Source organism: Artemia franciscana, chromosome 14 (assembly GCF_032884065.1).
Source record: "Artemia franciscana chromosome 14, ASM3288406v1, whole genome shotgun sequence".
NCBI classification, from domain to species: Eukaryota; Metazoa; Arthropoda; class Branchiopoda; order Anostraca; family Artemiidae; genus Artemia; species Artemia franciscana.
The window spans coordinates 14,228,539-14,248,257 of record NC_088876.1 but is presented as its reverse complement, the minus strand read 5'-3'; the positions used below and the strand labels follow the sequence as shown (position 1 = coordinate 14,248,257).

General features: G+C 34.5%; 1 protein-coding gene across 10 annotated transcripts in view; it reads right to left on the bottom strand.

The window, feature by feature from the left end:
• Window positions 1–19,719, bottom strand: part of LOC136035363 (serine/threonine-protein kinase Pak-like) — a 67,187-nt gene that overhangs the window by 23,122 nt on the left and 24,346 nt on the right. For 2 of the 10 annotated variants that reach the window (XM_065717112.1, XM_065717119.1), the window contains exons 3-8: window positions 18,694–18,786; window positions 10,834–10,896; window positions 9,653–9,739; window positions 6,324–6,394; window positions 4,600–4,847; window positions 1,436–1,622 (exon numbers count right to left, since the gene is read on the bottom strand). In XM_065717112.1, the coding sequence (XP_065573184.1) occupies window positions 1,436–1,622; window positions 4,600–4,847; window positions 6,324–6,394; window positions 9,653–9,739; window positions 10,834–10,896; window positions 18,694–18,786 (749 nt within the window). The remainder of the gene's footprint in view (window positions 1–1,435; window positions 1,623–4,599; window positions 4,848–6,323; window positions 6,395–9,652; window positions 9,740–10,833; window positions 10,897–18,693; window positions 18,787–19,719) is intronic. The other 8 variants (XM_065717116.1, XM_065717120.1, XM_065717118.1 and 5 more) reach the window with 6 other exon arrangements.

Below are 19,719 nucleotides of genomic sequence, written 5' to 3'. Positions count from 1 at the left end.
CTGGCATGAGCTGAGTCATTACAACTCCGTTTTTATGGTATGAATCTGGCTCACGCACGATGGGTGTAGCGAAACCCGGAAACTGTTCTTTTCAAAACTGTCGGTTGGATTTATTCCGAAAAAAGAGAAACATGGGACTGGGTACAAATGAATAAAATAAGAATACTTTAACATTTACAAAAAAAAAACTATGCACAACCTTTAGAATTGGAGAACAGGACAGCTTCTAAATAAATTAAATTAATTTTTCTTCTGGAAACTTTATTTCAGTTTGTATATCATACACTAGCATTTCTTTCCACTTTCAAATTATATTGAAGAGTGTAATTTAGTTCAGCAATTTTATCTTTAAGCAGGAGGGAGCCGTTAAGGGTCAGCCGTCTCTGGAGAGGACACCCCCCTTGACTGGGTATGTCCAGTTCCTCATGCCTAATTTTTATGCTCAATTATTTTTCAATCGTATTTCTTTTGGACACTAGGATTTTGATGAGTATATGCGAAGCTTTCCTGGATTATAGCCTAACAAATACCAGCCAAAAGGAATAAAAAGTTTCAAGATATTCTGACCTGGGTCAAGTAAAATATTTAAGTTTTGTTGAAAACTGGAAAATTTGTTTCGGATTGGAATCGATTCGTTTTCTCTGCCATACTAAGAAAAAGACCAAAAGTAAAAACGAGCTTGTCGTTCGCGCGTGTATACTCTTAAAACAGACAAGAAAAAAGCTTGAAACAAACCAAAAATTAATCAGAAATCTTAACTTTCGCATGCGCACGCTCTTAAAACACCAGATTAATAGAATATAGCATTTATATTTAAAGATAAATACGTATATAAAGGCTAGAGACAGCGCATATGCATCGTGGTATACTTCAATCTGCAAATAATACATAAACGGAGACAAAATCCAAATTATAATTACACACACGATAAGAAAAAAAAAATCAAGAAAGAAAAAATAGACGAAAATACTATACTAATCTTCCACAAATTGAAGTTTGAGATAATTTTGGAGGAACCTCATTAGCAGTCCTTTCTCACAATAACCGCAGATTTGAGCTGGGAATAAGTTGAAGATTTTTGGCCGATTGTGACAGATAATGAAAAACGGTCTCGATGTCGGACAAATTTCATGCAAAAATACGATCCGAGTCGTTAGGTAATTATGATAACAAAACTCTACGTCTGTTCAGCTCTTTACATAATAAGCAAAAACCACTCCGATGGTTTGGCAACCACCCTTATACCACAAATGTAAGGACAATAAACAATTATCCATATTAATTCATCTCAATGCCCCGTCTCAGTAATACATGTTTATTACCTTCGTAAAGAAGGTAAAACTTAAGCAAACTTTAAGTAAACTTAAAGGTTACTTAAGCCCACATTGACAGAGTATTCATTTCATAATTAATAATCAACAAAAAATGTATTTACCCATAAGCGCGTGTCGAGGAAGAATCCATTTAAGTAATTAACTAGATTTGGGTGAATCGACTCTCTCATTATTTTTATTTCACTCAAAAGTAGCTCCTTCCTTGACTGCTTAGTCATGTCTATTTCTTTGATTGCTACTAAATTACCCGTCGCTCTCTCTTCAGCTGTGTAAACAGTCCCAGAAGCCCTGAAAAACAATACCCTTTGATTATCATGAACGCAATTAGTGGAATAATGGACCTGGACATGAACCTATATGGGCCTTCACATTGCTACCAAACAACTTGTGCTACATAACTTAAGCTTGTTTTCAACGGTGAACTACTTTCAGACGAACAACCATAAATAAATCCTTATAAAAAATTATATATATATATATATATATATATATATACATATATATATATATATACATATATATATATATACATATATATATATATATATATATATATATATATATATATATATATATATATGTATATATATATATATATATATATATATATATATATAATATATATATATATATATATATATATATATATATGTATATATGTATATATGTATATATATATATATATATATATATATATATATATATATATATATATATATATATATATATAATGAGAATTATCGGAAGTATTAATCGACATGATACTGTAAGCCCTAAAGTCTTATTGGAAAGCGAATAGAATCGACATCTCTCACTTGGGTCTAGTAGATGTTTTCTCCTGCCCTCTTTCTTGTCGGATGATTCGCCTGGACACCGATACTTGTATGTATAGCCAGGATACTTGCTTTGATAATAGGTTCACTTTTCAAAATATTGTGAAAAATTCAATAAATGTAAAGGATTCTTGTACCTCTATTTATAGTTAAATTTGAGAAAATTGTATTCTACGGTTTCAAACGCTCATTGCATGAAGCTTTAATTGCTTAAAATGACTCTCGATTTTAATTATATTAGACCGATTATTGCTTAGTTTGATTAGTTTCAGGACTGAATAGAAGGAACTTTTTACTTTCAACGTTCCGTTTTTCTTTTCTTGATTTGTCTTCCCCATTTTGGAGTTCGTACTGCTTCGGCTGATAATTATTTTTAAACGCTTATTTTGCTGTATTGATAATAACTTTTTGTTTATACAGGCAAAACATCGGCGAATACAGTTTCTTTATTTCTATACTGTGATTCCACTGTTCTTAGACCAGTTTTCATAATTCATCTTATCATTTATCATTGGAACTACTTTTTATGATACAAATGTTGTACCACCGATACTCCATAGATTTGAGGTAACTAAAACGACTTTACCTTCTAAATAAGTTAGTTTCAAACACGAGTAATAGTTATTTTTAGTATTACCGAATAATTCTAATATTTCCTTCATATTAAAATGTCTTTTCGTTAATTGGGAAAAGAATCCATTTGTTTAGGACAACTTTTTAAAATCGCTCAGTTTCAGTCTGATGTTTGGATCAGTTTCCCACGGACATGGAAAATACTAAACTTAAAAAAAGTGTTGGGAGTAAGAACATCCATTCGAACTAGGAACTAGGAATATGGAACTGGGATCTAAACTTAAAAGTGTTGGGAGTAAGAACTTTCATTCGAAAATGGGCTGAAAACATGAAACTTCTACGGGCAAATAGTGACATTAGTAGCAGCAACATTTTACCTATCCAATGTAAAGGTAATAAAAATCCTTGAGGTTGAATTGCAGAAAATTGGAACAATGTCTTCTTCTATGCCCGCATCAATGCTAAAAAATCTAATTGAGAGGGGGAGGTAACAGAAAGATTTTTCTAAAACTATTTGCTTATGTAAAGCAGATTCAACGAAGCGTCATTTTCTCTATAGCCCTGAGCAGAAATTAGTTTTAGGTTGTATATTAACTACATGCTGAAAGAGACTGCAATAGAAGACAAAACGAATCAAATAAATCCTCACGTTCTGTACCTAACTAAAGTAGAAAACACATTTATTATTCATGCATATTACTTAGATATGATTACCTTTCTACCAGAGAAGAGACATTAAACGTAGTTTACCATTATGCAGCTGTTAAAAAGTAAAATATACGTATGCACCTCATACTATTCTAAGAAATTACCACTCATATTTTAAGGGAGTAATTAGTAAATTCCTTTTATGCTCGAGTCTGACACTGGTTTGATTATGCAATTCAATTTAAAAGAGAAAGAAAATTATATTTACTATAGTCCTTTTCAACTATACTGATGTACAAAATACTGAACATGCTTTTGTCATATTTTACTCGCATAAATGACTACGTAAGGACCCAGATATACATATTATTCAAATTGGCATTTTAAACTTAATATGACGTTAAAAAACTGTCAAACAGAATAGATGGTATTCAAAAGAGGCCATCAAGAAGTTTTTGTAGGGAGAAACTTACTGTAATTAAGTTAGAAAAAACTATTTTACTAACCTCCTGATAAGAAATTCAGCTCAAAAACCTTAAAAGCGGAAGACTGATTTATGTTCACGTTTAACCGTCTAAACAGCATAGATCTATTGGCTGTATCAATATTCTTCAATTGATACTCCCCCCTTAGAGGATATTCCCAGCCCTTCCCCTAATTTAAGCCGTAACTGAAGGTCTTACGTTCGGTCGTAATTTTCGATCCAACCATTATCTCTAATAAGCAAAATAATGTACAATTTACTCTGAGTTCTTCATACTGTAACCGTTTCTTTCGTGTAGGTACTGTAGTTTAGTTGGTTTATCCGCTTTATATATCTCTTCAAACTGACCACAGAAATTCGTACCAAGCACAGTTTAAGTATATACCAGTAGCGAATTTTTTTCCAAACGTGACACACATTTCGTAGCACGTAATTAGACTCTGAGTATAAACGTCAGAGCCATAAATAGACTGTAAGCATGTACGTCATAGCCACAGTTTCAGTTGCCTACTTGGTTTCATTGGGTCATTGCGCGTGCGCGAAGGCGGGTTCATGAATCTTGTGTAGTTTTAGATCTGTGTCAAAAATTTTCATCGGGGAGTATAGGACTTTTCGTTACTGTATATTACCTTTACTGTGGTGCTAAGAAAGTTTTCAAAGTCATTTTAGAAACAAAATCATACCTTATTTATGCTCAGAGGTATATTTACTAAACAAAAATACTTACCCAGCACCTAGCATTTTTATTTTAACATAGGTTTGTCGGAAAGGGTCACCGGGTCGACATATTTTCGCCAGTTCCGAATTAATGTTCACTGCGTTACTGTTAGTACTGGGTGGTGTTTTCCTAATAGTTGGAGGAGTGGAGATTTCTTCTTTTTCTTCAACTTTCACTTGGTTTCTGTCAACAATAGCTTGTGGAGCTGGAACGTGGTCATAATCAGGATATTCATCATCTTCAACTTTCTTTTTATCCTAAAAAGTGACAGAAATATTTAAAATTAGAATATCTCACACAATTACCAGAAAATTATTAATTGAACTTTTTTTCAATCTCCTAAAATTTTCCATAAAACTGGGTCCAGGATAGTTTTAAAGATATTTTATATGAAAATTCTTGATTCATGGGTGTTGCTTCGGAAATAGAAAAGAGTCCTTCTTCCAGAGCAATATCACATTACAAAAAAAGCAAAAAACAAGAATCCTCAATACTGCAAAGAAATTTCGTATTTTGTCAGTTAAAATTGTTTGTTTTAGATTTTGATGAATAAAAAACTTCGATTTTCTGCTTAAAAATACGTATTTGTTAAGTGTTATTATACAAGACCTTTTCTTTTGGGAAATGCGTAAGCAGTTTTTTCGGGAGGGGGTTCAAGGCCCTTTCCCAAGAAGAAAAGACGAGGTTAGGCTCCCCTAGCCAGACTAAGTTTTTGAGCAAATCCCTGGTGGTGGCAGCAGTACCAAACCATAGTTGATCCATTTCCAAGCAAAATAAAGGTCTTTTAAACTCAGCTTTATAACTTCATGCTACTAAGCATAATCCTGTCCAGTCCCAAAAATAGAGACAATTAGTAAAATGAAACAACACTACTCTCGTTAATCTTTATTGACTCGTCACATATGTAGAGGTGTACTTTCTTCTTGAAGGTATGGGATATTTGGTAACTTCCAGCTCAGACAACCTGATACACACTGTATATTATATATGAAAACACCAAAATTTCCGGAACATCAATATGAAATCACACGTTAAGTTTTTACCAACCTTTTCTTACCTAAATCCTTAAAAGAAACTATTCCAGAAAACTTTTATTCTTGCTATCCTCTAGAATTTGAAACTGTACGGGTATTCAAATTACCAAACAAAATTTCTTTTTATTATACCCCCCTTAATATTTTTATCCCAAAGAAATAATCCTGGGCACGTGCCTGGTCATAGGTATATGTGCATACAGAGAGTTCAAAAGACAATTCCAAAACCACTCCCCGAGGAAGACTTAATTTTTGAATATAGTGCCCGTTTTAGGGTTTCTCATCTCACTAAAGAATCCTTTAACACTACCACACCCCCTATCCACCAAAGATCTTTCAGCAGTTTTGTTACTGGAGTTTCAGACATATATAAAACAGATCGAATTATTGCACACATACTTGATTTAATCTTTGAATTCAGCATAAAATAATGCACTAGAAAAACTTTCTAATCAATTAAAATAATACTAAGGCCCAAAAATTTAACCTGTTCAAAATTAAGAAAAAGTTTAGAAAATTATTACTAAGAAACTGAACAGTAAAACAGCTTTGGATTTTGTTTTCTGTTCAACAGAGAAAAAACGCGTTAGAAACACATTGATACACTCCTGGGCCAAAAGCTATGCTTATTAGCGTACTATAAAGAAATATAATTATAGGCATGACCAGACAAGATTTGAAAGAGAATCGAATACTTACATGGATATTTCTCTGCTTTGGAGGCAAAGGTACGGGCATATCTTCAAGTTTTGTTGGCGTTAGTCCTTCTTCTGAAAACAAAAAGTTAGTGACAAGACAAATAATATAAAGAAAAAAACAAATTTAACAATTTTCATAGACTAATTTTCAACTGCATTTGCGTTTACATATATTACACTTAACTACATAATTACTTAATATTACATAACTATCACTTAATTACTTATATTACATAACTTTTATTAAGAAAACAAGGTTGATCGCATGAATGAAGCAAAGTCCGGTTTTAAAAACCTACCATAAATGTGAATAATTTAATTTTTTGCGGTGTTTTTTTTCGGTAAACTCAGCAGTATTTACAGTTCCGACGACACGTTTTAAGCCACTTTTAGATCTTATACATGAGTGTTGATCGGAGTTAAATGTTCACCTAGACGTTAATGCTTTGAGTCGTCCTAGCCGAGTGGTTGGCGCGCTAGATTTGGAATCCTTTGTCCGAATGGCGGGGTTCGATTCCTGATGTGGCCGGTTATTTGGTTTGGGACGGGGGTCATTGGCGTGACTCTGTAATGTCAGCCAAAGTTGAACCAGCTCTAAATGGGCACCTGGAGAAATCTGGGGAAGGTAAGTAGGGGGGTGTGCAAAAGCACAGGATGGCTGGCCCAAAACCCCCATTACACTTTCTGGCTGAAATGCCTTGAAACGGAGATCAGCATCGCCAGTTTGGACTTAAAGGGTCTAGTACCGCATAATGTTTTCCTGTTTTACTTTGACCCTAATTGTCTGTAGAGCCAAACTTCCTTGTTTTTCTGGCCTTGCAAGCCAAATGTCTTCAATAATTCAAATGAGTCAATTAAAAATAGACAAAAACACACCTCTCGAAAGAATAAGACATTGAAAATTTTTTCAATGTATTATAATGATTGGCTTAAAAGTAAAATGATAAGTTAGGTTTATTCAAGAGGACTACCGGATCATTATTTTAAATAAAGATGATAATAAATAAGAATAAAACAATACGAACTGTCATGTTAAAACTTATGCCGTATACAAAGAATTTCGGTTAAACTAGTGATAAACAAGATGACCTGTGCTTGAACGTGGAGAAAACCCACTGGAGCTATGAAATGAGGACACCATTTATCCGGGTACAAGGTAAAAAAATTGGTCATTTTTTCGTGAATTTGAAGCAAAAATCTTTTCAATATTTTTATTTTACTCTTTTCAGTTATGCAAACTTTTAGTCAAACATGAAGACATAAAAATATCTCTTGATATTTCATCCTGACGCAGGTCTAACGATTCATAATCTATAAAGTATCTTGCTTCCTTAACTTTATGCTAAAATCATTTTTTCCTCTCCAACAAGCAATTAATAAACATAACTACTTGGCATGATGATCGTCATGCCTGTGAATGGTTTTCGACTTTCTAAAAGTTATACTTGAAGTTATGATACTTGAAGATTTTATCCTCTAAGCAGACGAAGTCTTAAAAAAAATCGTTTAAAATTAGGCTATATGTAGGAACAGGTTTATTTTTTCTTTCTTTGTAGGAAAAGTTTCTAGCACTGCTAGAATATGCACGTCCTATTTGGCCTCTCGCTTATACAAAAGAAGAGTGACAAAATTGAAAGGGTTCAAAAGAGGTCACTACAAATGTTCCCCGTTGCCTCACTCCTTTTAACGAAAAGTATTTGAACTTGACCCCCTTTTTATCCGTCGCGAAAAACTATGCCTGAATTTTGGCTCAACCCTCCTCCTCTATCCCAACTACAAGAACTTCTTGCTGCCTCCCTTTGTCCCTCTTGGATCCCGGCTCCCCAGAGAACCGGCTGCGAAAGTTCCAAGACTAACACCAGTTTACTCTGGGTCAAAGCTTTGTGCTTGTAACTTTTGTGCCTGGGCAAATTTTCTTGAGGTGACCGTGTTTTAATTATTATAAGTTTTCTTTGTTTTATATCTAATTGACTGGCTAAAAAATATCATACTTGTACCTTGCCTATGAGAGTGTATTCTGTAAACAATAAATGATTTAATTTGATTTTTTTTTGTAATTTTAACTACGAGCAATTTTGTCTAATCACCTATAGCAGGACATTATGGCTTCATTTTTGGATATGGGATTTAGCCGTTTTCATTGCACCTGTCATGGTGCATGACATGGTGCATGGTTTTCATGACATTGCACCTGTCATGAATATTCTGCCTATCTCGAAGATATTCACTAAAACTGATAAAGTTCTACCTTATTTCATTCTGACGAATATTGCTCGATACACCAGTATAGACACGTAACAAAAGACTAATAAATCTAGCACAGCACTTCCAGGAATCAGTTTCAAAATTGGGGAAAAACAAAAAGAAAACAGCCAATCTCCTGTGGTTTTGTGTTTTGTTTAATTTATACCCGAGTTACCAATTCCTTTTTTCCGCAGTAGGCTATTTTTGCACATTGCTGTTGCTTTGCTTGTTCGTTGCTTTGTTAATGTGAGAATCCGAATTTTGTATTTGTCTTTTTTTTTGAAAAAATAAAAGTTCAATAGGGATAGATAATTTATTAGACAATGAAAACATCTACAAAATCTCTGGATATTTCGGTCACATATAAAGTGACCGTCTTCAGCAGATAAACTGAAACGCAGGGTTGTTTTATTTTAATCTTTTGCTCAGGCCTTTTATGTTTTTGCAGAAGTGTTTTCAAATAAATTAAATTAACCATGTCTGGTGGTCTTTGAGCATAAGAAGTTGGAAACCATTGCTAGACCAAATCTTGGTTGGTATTTACCAATTCCTATGAATAATGTACGCTTGTGTACAGTGACCAGTGAACGGAGACCTTTTGCTACATCTTAGGAATACGATGTCTTCGGTTAGGGAAAAGTTTTACATACACCATTGATTTTGGGCGTGATGGTCCTATATAAACTAGTAGAAAGAAAATGCTCGAGTTTCCTAAAATGTGTGTATCTTAACATTGGAATTTCTGACTTTAGCTCCTACTCTTTCGTGTTTAAATTGGGATATTTGGAGAGTAAGTAAAATGATACTCATTGCCAAATTTCATCATTTCTAATGCTATTTTTTCATAGTTTACAATAATTCTTTAATTATGGAGGTCTTTATGGGTTGGTAAGAGAAGGGTGTCTCTTGTCAAAAGAATTTAAATAGAGAGAAAAAGGTTTATAGTCAGGTATTCAATATCAAGGGTATTACATCTAAATCAAAGCTTAAAAAGAACATAAAGAAAGCATACATATTATAGAAAGCTCATGGACCAAATATCGAATAATCTTAACATAAATTCCTACAAGAGAAAATATTCCTTACCATGCTTGGATAGCAGTCTTTTAATGGCATTTTCTCTTTTAAAAGATTGCTTCTTAAATAGATTAGAAGGGGAGAGGCGCTTGGCAGCTGTAAAAGAAAGCAGGACGTAAACAACAAGCAGCGAATCAAGCCAACACAATTTCTTTTCGATAGGATTTTGAAAGACAAGACACAAAAGCTATTAAAGTATTGTATATGACCCGTTTATTTGACAAATATATAAATAATAAAAGCTAAACAGCTTATTCTATCTCAAAGACAGGGTCAAGGTCATAGAGTAAGTCTAGAATAGTTAAATTCAGTTGACTGATTCCAGTTTATCAATTTAGTTGCAAACTCGATTCAATTAGGCGATTCCACCATGATGATAATATGGATGCATAATAAAGATACAATAGCACACCAAGTATTATGGCTGCGTAATTTATTTATACGCAGTCAACCCTGTATTCTCAACCATGTTGATAAAACTCGGTTAAACATAGTTATTTAGTTTTAAATAAGTTAATTATAAAAGAAATAAAGTGGCATTAATTAGAACGAATTTTATTACAAATTGTATGTCTTCTGGTTGGATGTATTACAAACTTCTGCGTTAGATTTTATTGATGAGTATTTCAAGTTTTTGACTAATTTTTCAGCATAAAAGCGATAGATGGCGTTGAACTCCTCGTATATGATTACATTCTTCTTTTTTTGTTTCTGAGTATACTTTTTTTTAGCCGCTTTTTTGAAAATTTCTCTTCCTCAGCAGGTGTTCCGTGGCGTGTTTGAAATTTAGGATTGGTAACGATGAAAAATGAAGATTAAAATCAATCTTTGGAAACCAGCTGTTCTCCTTCGTTTATACTTCAGTACCTCTGTAAAACTCAAGTACTTTTGCCCCCCCCCCCCCAGATTTTGAAAGTGTTTTTTTTCTGTTTGTTTTTTTTTTAATAACTTTCTATATTCTCATGAAAAAACTGAAAAACAAATCCTCTCCCCGATTTTCCGTGAAATGGAACATATTATGTCAAAAAAAATTCGAACATATAATGTGCAAATCAAATTGATTAGTTTACTTAGAAACTATCATATAGATACCAGCTCCCAAAATAAAATGAAAACTAACAAGAGACCACCATAACAAACCGACAACAATTCCATACAACTCCAAATAGTGAGGAAATTTAAAATCTTACTAGGAATTGGATGAGCTGAACTAGAAAGAGTCAATCCAGCAATGCCTGTCTTTCTAAACGGCTCTAAAAGAAAACATACACACCTTACTTTGTAAAATTGGTAATATCGATAGTCCAAAGCTAATCAAATTATCATGATCACAGCGGTAGCTGCAATTTAGTAAAGAATGAACTACGGCCCATAGTAGCAAAAATTACAAAACGCGTAAAAAAAAACTGGCTGGCGAGAAAACATTGCCATTCGTAGCTGATTCAGTAATGGTAACTATTATCTAGATTAATTTTAATAGTAATATGTTATCTCGAATGTTATACAAGGGTAATAGGCGTCTCTAAAGAGACAACAACTTACCCTGAAATATATTTATGTTTCTGATGATCGGAGGGAGAATCGCTTTTTTCTCTTATACTTGAAGGCAAGTGAGCAATGCATACAGTTTAAGAGATTGCATTTGAGCACAATCAGCAGGTTCCAGTAAAAGATCTAGTTATCGAGTTCTATACGCAGGTTGGTGGTTAGTGTAGATTTTTTTTGTCATTTGACAAGAGGATCGAGTTGACTATTTAAAGAAGTTTTTTAACTGGAGGAGAGGGTGTAAGGGGAATTTAGAATTTTTGTTTGGGGGAGGAGGGCAAGCGATTTTTGTCGGTCTTTACAAAAAAGTATGCGCTATAGTTTTCTTTTTGATTATACATCTGTTGCCCGACAGGCTCTTTTGTCGATAGTAGCGTAATTTTATCGTAATTTTGTCGATTTTAGCGTAATCTTTTGTAGATAGTAGCGTTTTGTCGATAGCATCGATAGTAGCGTAAAGAGCAATCTAGCCTTAAACGATTAGTTACGCAGCATTGCAAAAAATTAAATTTACCAAGAAGAGAAATGAATTTTCTTGATCCAGTTAGTTTTGTTATTTAATTTATTACTGATGCAAGAACAGGAAGTTGTTTCTAAATTCAGATCTATCAGCCATACAAAAAGTACAGATTAAAACTACTATGTTCGATGTTTACTGACAAAAGAAAAAAAAACATCATGATCATTTAAAGTAAAATGAATCACGAACAATATTAAAGTTAACTTGGGTAAGTCTTTATTTCAACAGCAAAAAAAAAACAAATTTTCTTCCTCTGTTCCTCAAGAGAAGTTGAAAAATTAAAATTAATTATATATACATGTTTTATATCTTAAACATATAGTGATACTGCCACAAGCAGGTTTCATAAGGAAATCAATTTTGAAATAACATACAAGTTAATCTTAGAAATGACGAGAAAATTTAATAAGAATATAATAAGAGAACAAGAGCTAAGAGCTCATATGGCACTTGTGACGAGGCGAGAAGAGCTAAGAGCCAAGGGATCATATGGTATGAGCTCTAACAAAATTCTATGAATCAATAGATTGATTTAAAAAGGAAAATAAGAGGCTTAATGCCGGTCAGGATTTAAAATAAGAGCTCTGAGTCACGATGTCCTTCTAAATATCAAAATTCATCAAGATCCGATCACCCACTCGTAAGGTATAAATACCTAATTTTTTCTAATTTTTCCTCTCCCTTTAGCCCCCCAGATGGTCGAATCTGAGAAAACGACTTTATCAAGTCAAATTGTGCAGCTCTCTGACACGCATACAAATTTTCATCGTCCTAGCACGTCCAGAAGCACCAAACTCGCCAAATCAATGAACCCCCCGACTCCTCCAAAGAGAGCGAATCCAGTACGATTCTGTCAATCACGTATAAAGGACATTTGTTCATTCTATCCACCAAGCTTCATCCCGATTCCTCCACTCCAAGTGTTTTTCCAAGATTTCCCCCTCCAACTCCCCCCAATGTCTAAAGATCTGGTCGGGATTTGAAATAAGAGCTCTGAGACATGAATTCCTTCTAAAAATCAAATTTCATTAAGATCCGATCATCTATTCGTAAGATAAAAATACCCCAATTTTCACGTTTTCCAAGAATTCTGGTTTCCCCCTCCAACTCCCCCCAATGTCACAGGATCGGGTTGGAATTTAAAATTAGAACTTTAAAGCACAAGATCCTTCTAAATATCAAATTTCATTAAGATCTGGTCATCCTTTCGTAAGTTACAAATACCTCAATTTTCAGAATTACCCCCCCCCCACCCAATTCCACCAAAGAGAGCAGATCCGGTCCGGTTATGTCAGTCACGTATTTTACACAGGTTTCTATTTTTCCCATCCAGTTTCATCCTGATCTCACCGCTTTAAGTATTTTCAAAGATTTGCGGTCCCCCCAACTGCCCTCCCCCATTACGCTTGATCCGGTTGAGATTTAAAATAAGAGATCTGAGTTACGAGGTCCATCTAAATATGAAGTTTCATGAAGATTCGATCACTCCTTCGTAATTTAAAAATACGTAATTTTTTCTTATTTTTCAGAATTAACCCCCCCACCCAATAGAGCGGATCCGTTCCAATTATGTAAATCATGCATGTAAGACTTCTGCTTATAATTCCCACCAAGTTTCATCCCGATCCCTCCAATCTAAGCGTTTCCCATGATTTTAAGTTCCCCCACCCCAAACTTCCCCCAATGTCACCAGATCAGGCCAGGATTTAAAATAAAAGCTTTGAGACAAGATATCCTTCTAAATATCAAATTTCATTGAGATCCGATCACCCGTTCGTAAGTTAAAAGTACCTCATTTTTTCTAATTTTTCAGAATTACCCCCTCCCCAACTACCCCAAAGAGAGCAGATCCGTTCCGGTTATGTCAATCATGTATCTAGGACTTGTGCTTATTTTTCCCACCAAGTTTCATCCCGATCCCCCCACTTTAAGTGTTTTCCAAGTTTTAGGTTTCCCCCTCCCAACTTCCCCCCCCCCCAATGTCACCAGATCCGGTCAGGATTTAAAATAAGAGCTCTGAGACACGATATCCTTCTAAATATCAAATTTCATTGAGATCCGATCACCCGTTCGTAAGTTAAAATATCTCATTTTTTCTAATTTTCCAGAAATACCCCCCCCCAACTACCGCAAAGAGAGCGGATCCGTTCCGTTTATGTCAATCATGTATCTAGGGCTTGTGTTTATTTTTCCCACCAAGTTTCATCCCGATCCCTCCACTCTAAGTGTTTTCCAAGTTTTAGGTTTCCCCCTCCCAAATCCCCCCCCATTGTCACCAGATCCGGTCGGGATTTAAAATAAGAGCTCTAAGACACGATATCCTTCTAAACATCAAATTTCATTGAGATCCGATCACCCGTTCGTAAGTTAAAAATACCTCATTTTTTCTAATTTTTCAGAATTACCCCCCCCCCCCAAACTACCCCAAAGAGAGAGGATCCGTTCCGATTATGTCAATCATATATCTGGGACTTGTGCTTATTTTTCCCATCAAGTTTCATCCCGATCCCTCCACTCTAAGTGTTTTCCAAGATTTTAGGTTTCCCCCCTCCAACTCCCCCCAATGTCATCAGATCCGGTCGGGATTTAAAATAAGAACTCTGAGACACAATATCATTCCAAACATTAAATTTCATTAAGATCCCATCACCCGCTCATAAGTTAAAAATACTTCATTTTTTCTATTTTTTCCGAATTAACCGGCCCCCCATTCCTCCCCATATGGTCAAATCGGGAAAACGACTATTTCTAATTTAATCTGGTCCGGTCCCTGATACGCTTGCCAAATTTCATCGTCCTAGCTTACCTGGAAGTGCCTAAAGTAGCAAAACTAGGACCGACAGACAGACACACCGACAGAATTTGCGATTGCTATATGTCACTTGGTTAATACCAAGTGCCATAAAAATGGTAAGAGAAAAATAATAAGAATTTAACAAGAATAATTAAATAGAAAAAAAATAATCATAGGTATTTCAAATGTCATTTCTCACTTAACTTTGCCACTTGAAAAGTTACTAATCAATGCTAGATGCTAGAATTCTTTTACGTATTAAACAAACAAGTTTTTTTAAACTGAAAGTAAGGAGCAACATTAAAACTTAAAACAAACGAAATCACTCCGCATATGAGGTGTGCAGCCGCTTCCTCATCTCTCACTCTTTACGCTAGTCTTGAAGTTCTTAAAAATACTCCTCATTCAAATTAAGAAGCCCTTATGTTTGAACAGTCTTTCTTAAAGAATTGGGACAAAAAGTCAAACTTTAATGTAAAGAGGGGGGACTAAGGAAGGGACAGCGCCCCTCATGTACGAAATAACTTACGTCCCTTTTAAGTGTTAATGTTGTTCCTTACTTTTAATTGAAAAAGCTTGTTTTTAAAATTTATTTTCTGACCATTTTTCAAATCCTGCCATGAAATCTCCTTCATTGCCCTCCCCCGTGCGAAATTTACCATAAAAACTTTCCACTCCACGAAAAAACCTCTCTGTGGAAAATATCCTCCCCTGCAGAAAATTTTCCCCCCAAAAAATTCCGTATCTTTTCCATTAACAAATATTAACTGTGAGCAATCAGCAATTTGCGTAGCTTACATATTTTTCCCCAGGGACCATTGGGGTCATGTCATCCCCAAGGGCTTATTTATTGGACCTTACAACTTCTGATCGGACATTTCATCAGATGCCAGAGAGAACAAGGGGGCGTGGGAGAGGGCTAGTTTCCCACCAGTCTTTTAGTCATTTAAAAGGAAACCAGAACTTCTGATTTCCGTTCAAATGAGGCCATTCCCGATCTCCTATGGCCGTTAGTTCGATACGATTACGCCTGAAAAAAAAAGAACAAAAAAAAAAAACAAACAAAGAAACACATATTCGTGATCTTTCTTCTGACAAAAAATACATAATTCCACGTTTTTGTAGATATGAGCTTGAAACTTCTATATTAGAGTTCTCTGATACGCTGAATCTGATGGTGTGATTTTCATTAAGATCACTTGACTTTTTTTTGGAGTCTTCCCCTTTTTTGCAAAAACAGTCTAATTCTCTCAGGCTCGTAGCTTTTAATATGTAACATTAACTTTTGGAATCAGCATAAAAGCCAATTTATCTGATGTATCTATTCATATCAAAATTCCGATTTTTTGGTTACGGTTATTTTTGGAGTTTCAGTTACTATTGTGCCGAGTCAATTCTCCATTCAGTCAAAGTTCGTTACCAAGAATTGTCTGATTAATATCTAAAAAAGAAAAAGAAACGTAGAAGAATAGATGATTATTGGCCACGAATTTCCGTTAAGGCCGTTTTAGTGACACCCACTTGGTGAGATATTTGCCAAAAAATATTTTATAAAGTGTTCGGCCCATAGAATTTGGGCATATACCCTATTTTGTGCTCCGCCGATGTGAGATGGGATATATCATCATCCTGCATCTCATTAATATCTACATTAATATTAATAATAGAGAAGATGAAACTTGCAGGACTACGATTTCAACTAGCCGCTAGCCGCATTTGTGAAATATGTAATCTACTAAGATTTTTCGACTTTGAGCGTCTATATTGCAATATTAGGATCACATTTACGATCAGCATATTCAAAAAAGAGGTTAAATAGATACCACTTTTCGTGAAAACCAAATCCTACTTGTGACATGTGTACTCAATTTTTTTTTTTTTTTTTTTTTTTTTGGACATCTTTATTTCATCTAAATGTTTAAACTTTTGTCTTTTCGGAAGCTACCCTAAATGATCCCAAAACAACCGTAATTCAAAAAAGATGGGAGGGTGTCTACGCCTATATGAGTGAACTCAGCTATTTACATAACTTGTGACCCTTTACTCCATCAGCTGCACACATCATGCCAACCTTATGCATTTTACCGTTGTGATTAAATCAAATATATGCAAAACTTGATTTGAAGTCTTTTAACGTTGGAGGGGCTTCTGGGGGCACATGAGGAATTGAAATTTTGTATCCATATAAAGTCCAGGCTGAGATGTAGATTCGGATTAATCCAACTTTGACATGACTCGAGGGTGGCGTTTAGGGAGTGGGTTTTTCTCAATTCTTTTCATTTACAAATAACCTGAAGAGATTTTCAGTTCTTAATGTGGAGCGAAAGTTAGTGCTTGAGCTTGGCCTTTGGGTTTCTGAACAAAAATTCAACCTTAGTGGGGAAGGAGGATCCAGGATTTCTTACCAGCAGGGCATCTATCCGAATGGATAGTCAGATTTCGAAAACACTTGGTCGGAAATAAGAACTAATGTCTTACATATTTCTTTTCAGAATAAGAGCGCAAGTTGACCTATAGTCGACGGAAAGGGGGCAGATCCCTGAATTATCGTCGTCAATACCTCAAGCAGATGATATTATGGGATTTCAACTAATCTCTGTAGAAAATAAGAATAAGCGGCTTATCTTTACTTTTTATCAGTACATGTCTCGTTTAGTCTCTGTAGAGGGAGGGGGATGGGATAAAATTGTCCTCTGAACTTCTAGCAAAGGGGATTCTTGAATGAAAATGGAACCTTATGTATTGAAAGGGTAATTTTTTTTTTACTTTTTCTGTCCTGGTAGAGTCCATCTTCAGTGAGGGGAAGAGGTAAGGTCCATAAATCAAGTCTTCGGGACATTAGACAGAAAAGATGGCCGAATCTCAACGAAACTTTGTAGGAAGTTAGAATGATATACAAGTCATGTCTTTTGGAAATCTGGACTCGATCTAACCTTCCTGGCAGAGCGACTCATATATATTTGTTCCATCGCAACATCTACCAAAAGGGGCTATCAGATCTAAAAAAAAAAATAAAAAATCTGATCGGAAGAAATATTAAGTATATTATTTCTGCCTTTTAAGAGTTTGTATTCGACAGATGTAGGAGAAGGAGTCCTAAAACTCCTTTCATCAGGAAACTTTCCAGATGAGGGTGTCGGATCTTAATGAAACTTGGCGGGAAGTAAAAGCCAACACTCTAGCTATGCCTTTTGAGGATAAAGACCCACTCCAAACTATGGGGAAATATGAAACAAGCGTCTCGACGCATATGCCAACAGAACAACATACATAAGGCCTTGTAAAAGCTCAACTATCCAAAGTTGGAAGTAACATTTTATGTACTATTTTTTACTTTTCCAAGTCACGTGCCAATTCAATCTCCATGAGGAATGAGGAATGGCGACCACAATCTCTAGTAGAATAATCATTTTCAGCAGGGGTTTTCGGAGAACAATCAGACCCAGTGGGGAAGAAAGATAGTGTCTTAATTGTGCCTCTTGTGAGTTTGGACTCGTTCCACCTTCCGTGGAAGGCAAGAAAAAGGGTGGTATTATGCAAGTTTCGAATCCAATTAACAATTTGCTTAAATTCCTGTGCAGGTTTCTTCTTCTTAGTTTTCAAAAATGTCAGTTTCAAGAAGATGCCAGTTCAAAAACTAAAAATATTTAAGGTATCGTTTTAAGGACGACGCAGATGTTCATCTTGGACAAATTTTTTACTTCCCTTCAAATCTGTACACATGTTTTTGTAATTACAGTTATATAGGATACTATACTTAAAATATTAAGTCTACATCACAGTAGAGATATCCCTAAATATTTACATATTTAGGGATATCTAGATATCTCTACTGTGGTCCACATACAGAGTATGACTACAATGTGCCGCACGTTTTACAATTGACAAGATTTTTAATCCAATCAAGCTCAAAAGACCAGTATTACACACACACACACAAACAAGATTATAATAAGTTAAAAGATGAAACATCCGGACAAGGTTTTTACCTTATCAATTGCTTAGAAACTCTGAATCTTAACTGAAAAACAGTTCCAATGCTTGTCCAGATTTAATTCTTTTTATCTATCTCACTATTAAAATTTTAAAATATACGTTGTTAAAGGGATTACAATCAAATTTACATCATTAAACTGAAGTACATTTAAGGACAACCAACAAGACAATTCACACTCAATCACAGGAACTTACTCGATTTAAAAACGTCAGGTTCATGATTACTCTCATCATCTACTCTTAAAGGAGCAAGAAGACCATAAAGTGTGTATGCTGCCAGTGGCATTACTAAAAATACCAAATTTCAGTCATTCTAGTGCGCTGAATATTAATTCTATATTAGACTTTCCAAAACAAAGGAAATAGACGCAACGAGTCCAAATGATTGGGAATGCAAAAAAATACTCATTCAAGAATGTCAACACAAAACACATAAATTTATATATTACTTAAGCATGAAGTCAGGAATCCGCAATGAATTTCATATTTATTCTAGATGGATGATTTCTCCCCTCCTTGAGATTTTAAATGATAAGACGGATCTCGTAACTAAAAGGGGGCCGCAAGCACAAAAGAAACCACGTAAATATAAGGCTACTGATAATAGTAATAACGTATTTCTACCCTCTTTACAAAATTGAATGTACTAAGAGAAGTAGTCGAAGATCAATTTAAGAGATCACACAATTTAATTCTAGAACTACATCATTAGGAGAAAAGGCCACAGTATTTTCTCCTTATGAAATCTATTCTAGTAATTCCTTATGAAAATATCAATCTATTAAGCTCATGAAAGCTAATAATAATTATTATTCATTATTATAATTATCATATTATTTATTATATTAGCTTATTACTATATATATATATATATATATATATATATATATATATATATATATATATATATATATATATATATATATTATTATCATTATATTAGCTTATTAAAGCTTGTTAAAGCTATTCACTCATTCTGATCCATTAAAGAAAAAATAAAAAGAAAACTCCTTGCCTCCTCAATACATAACGATTCCAAGTCCACATTGGCACCTCAAGAATATGCTAGCAAAAAAAAGAAGAAACAGAGATTGGATTAGAATAGGTGAAAAAACTCCAAATTGGGAGATAGAAGAAGACGGGTGGTGCAAAAAAAAAACCAACAAACAAATATTAAAGAGCCTTTCTGGCTATATCTTATAAAACTTGCTCTTTACTCAA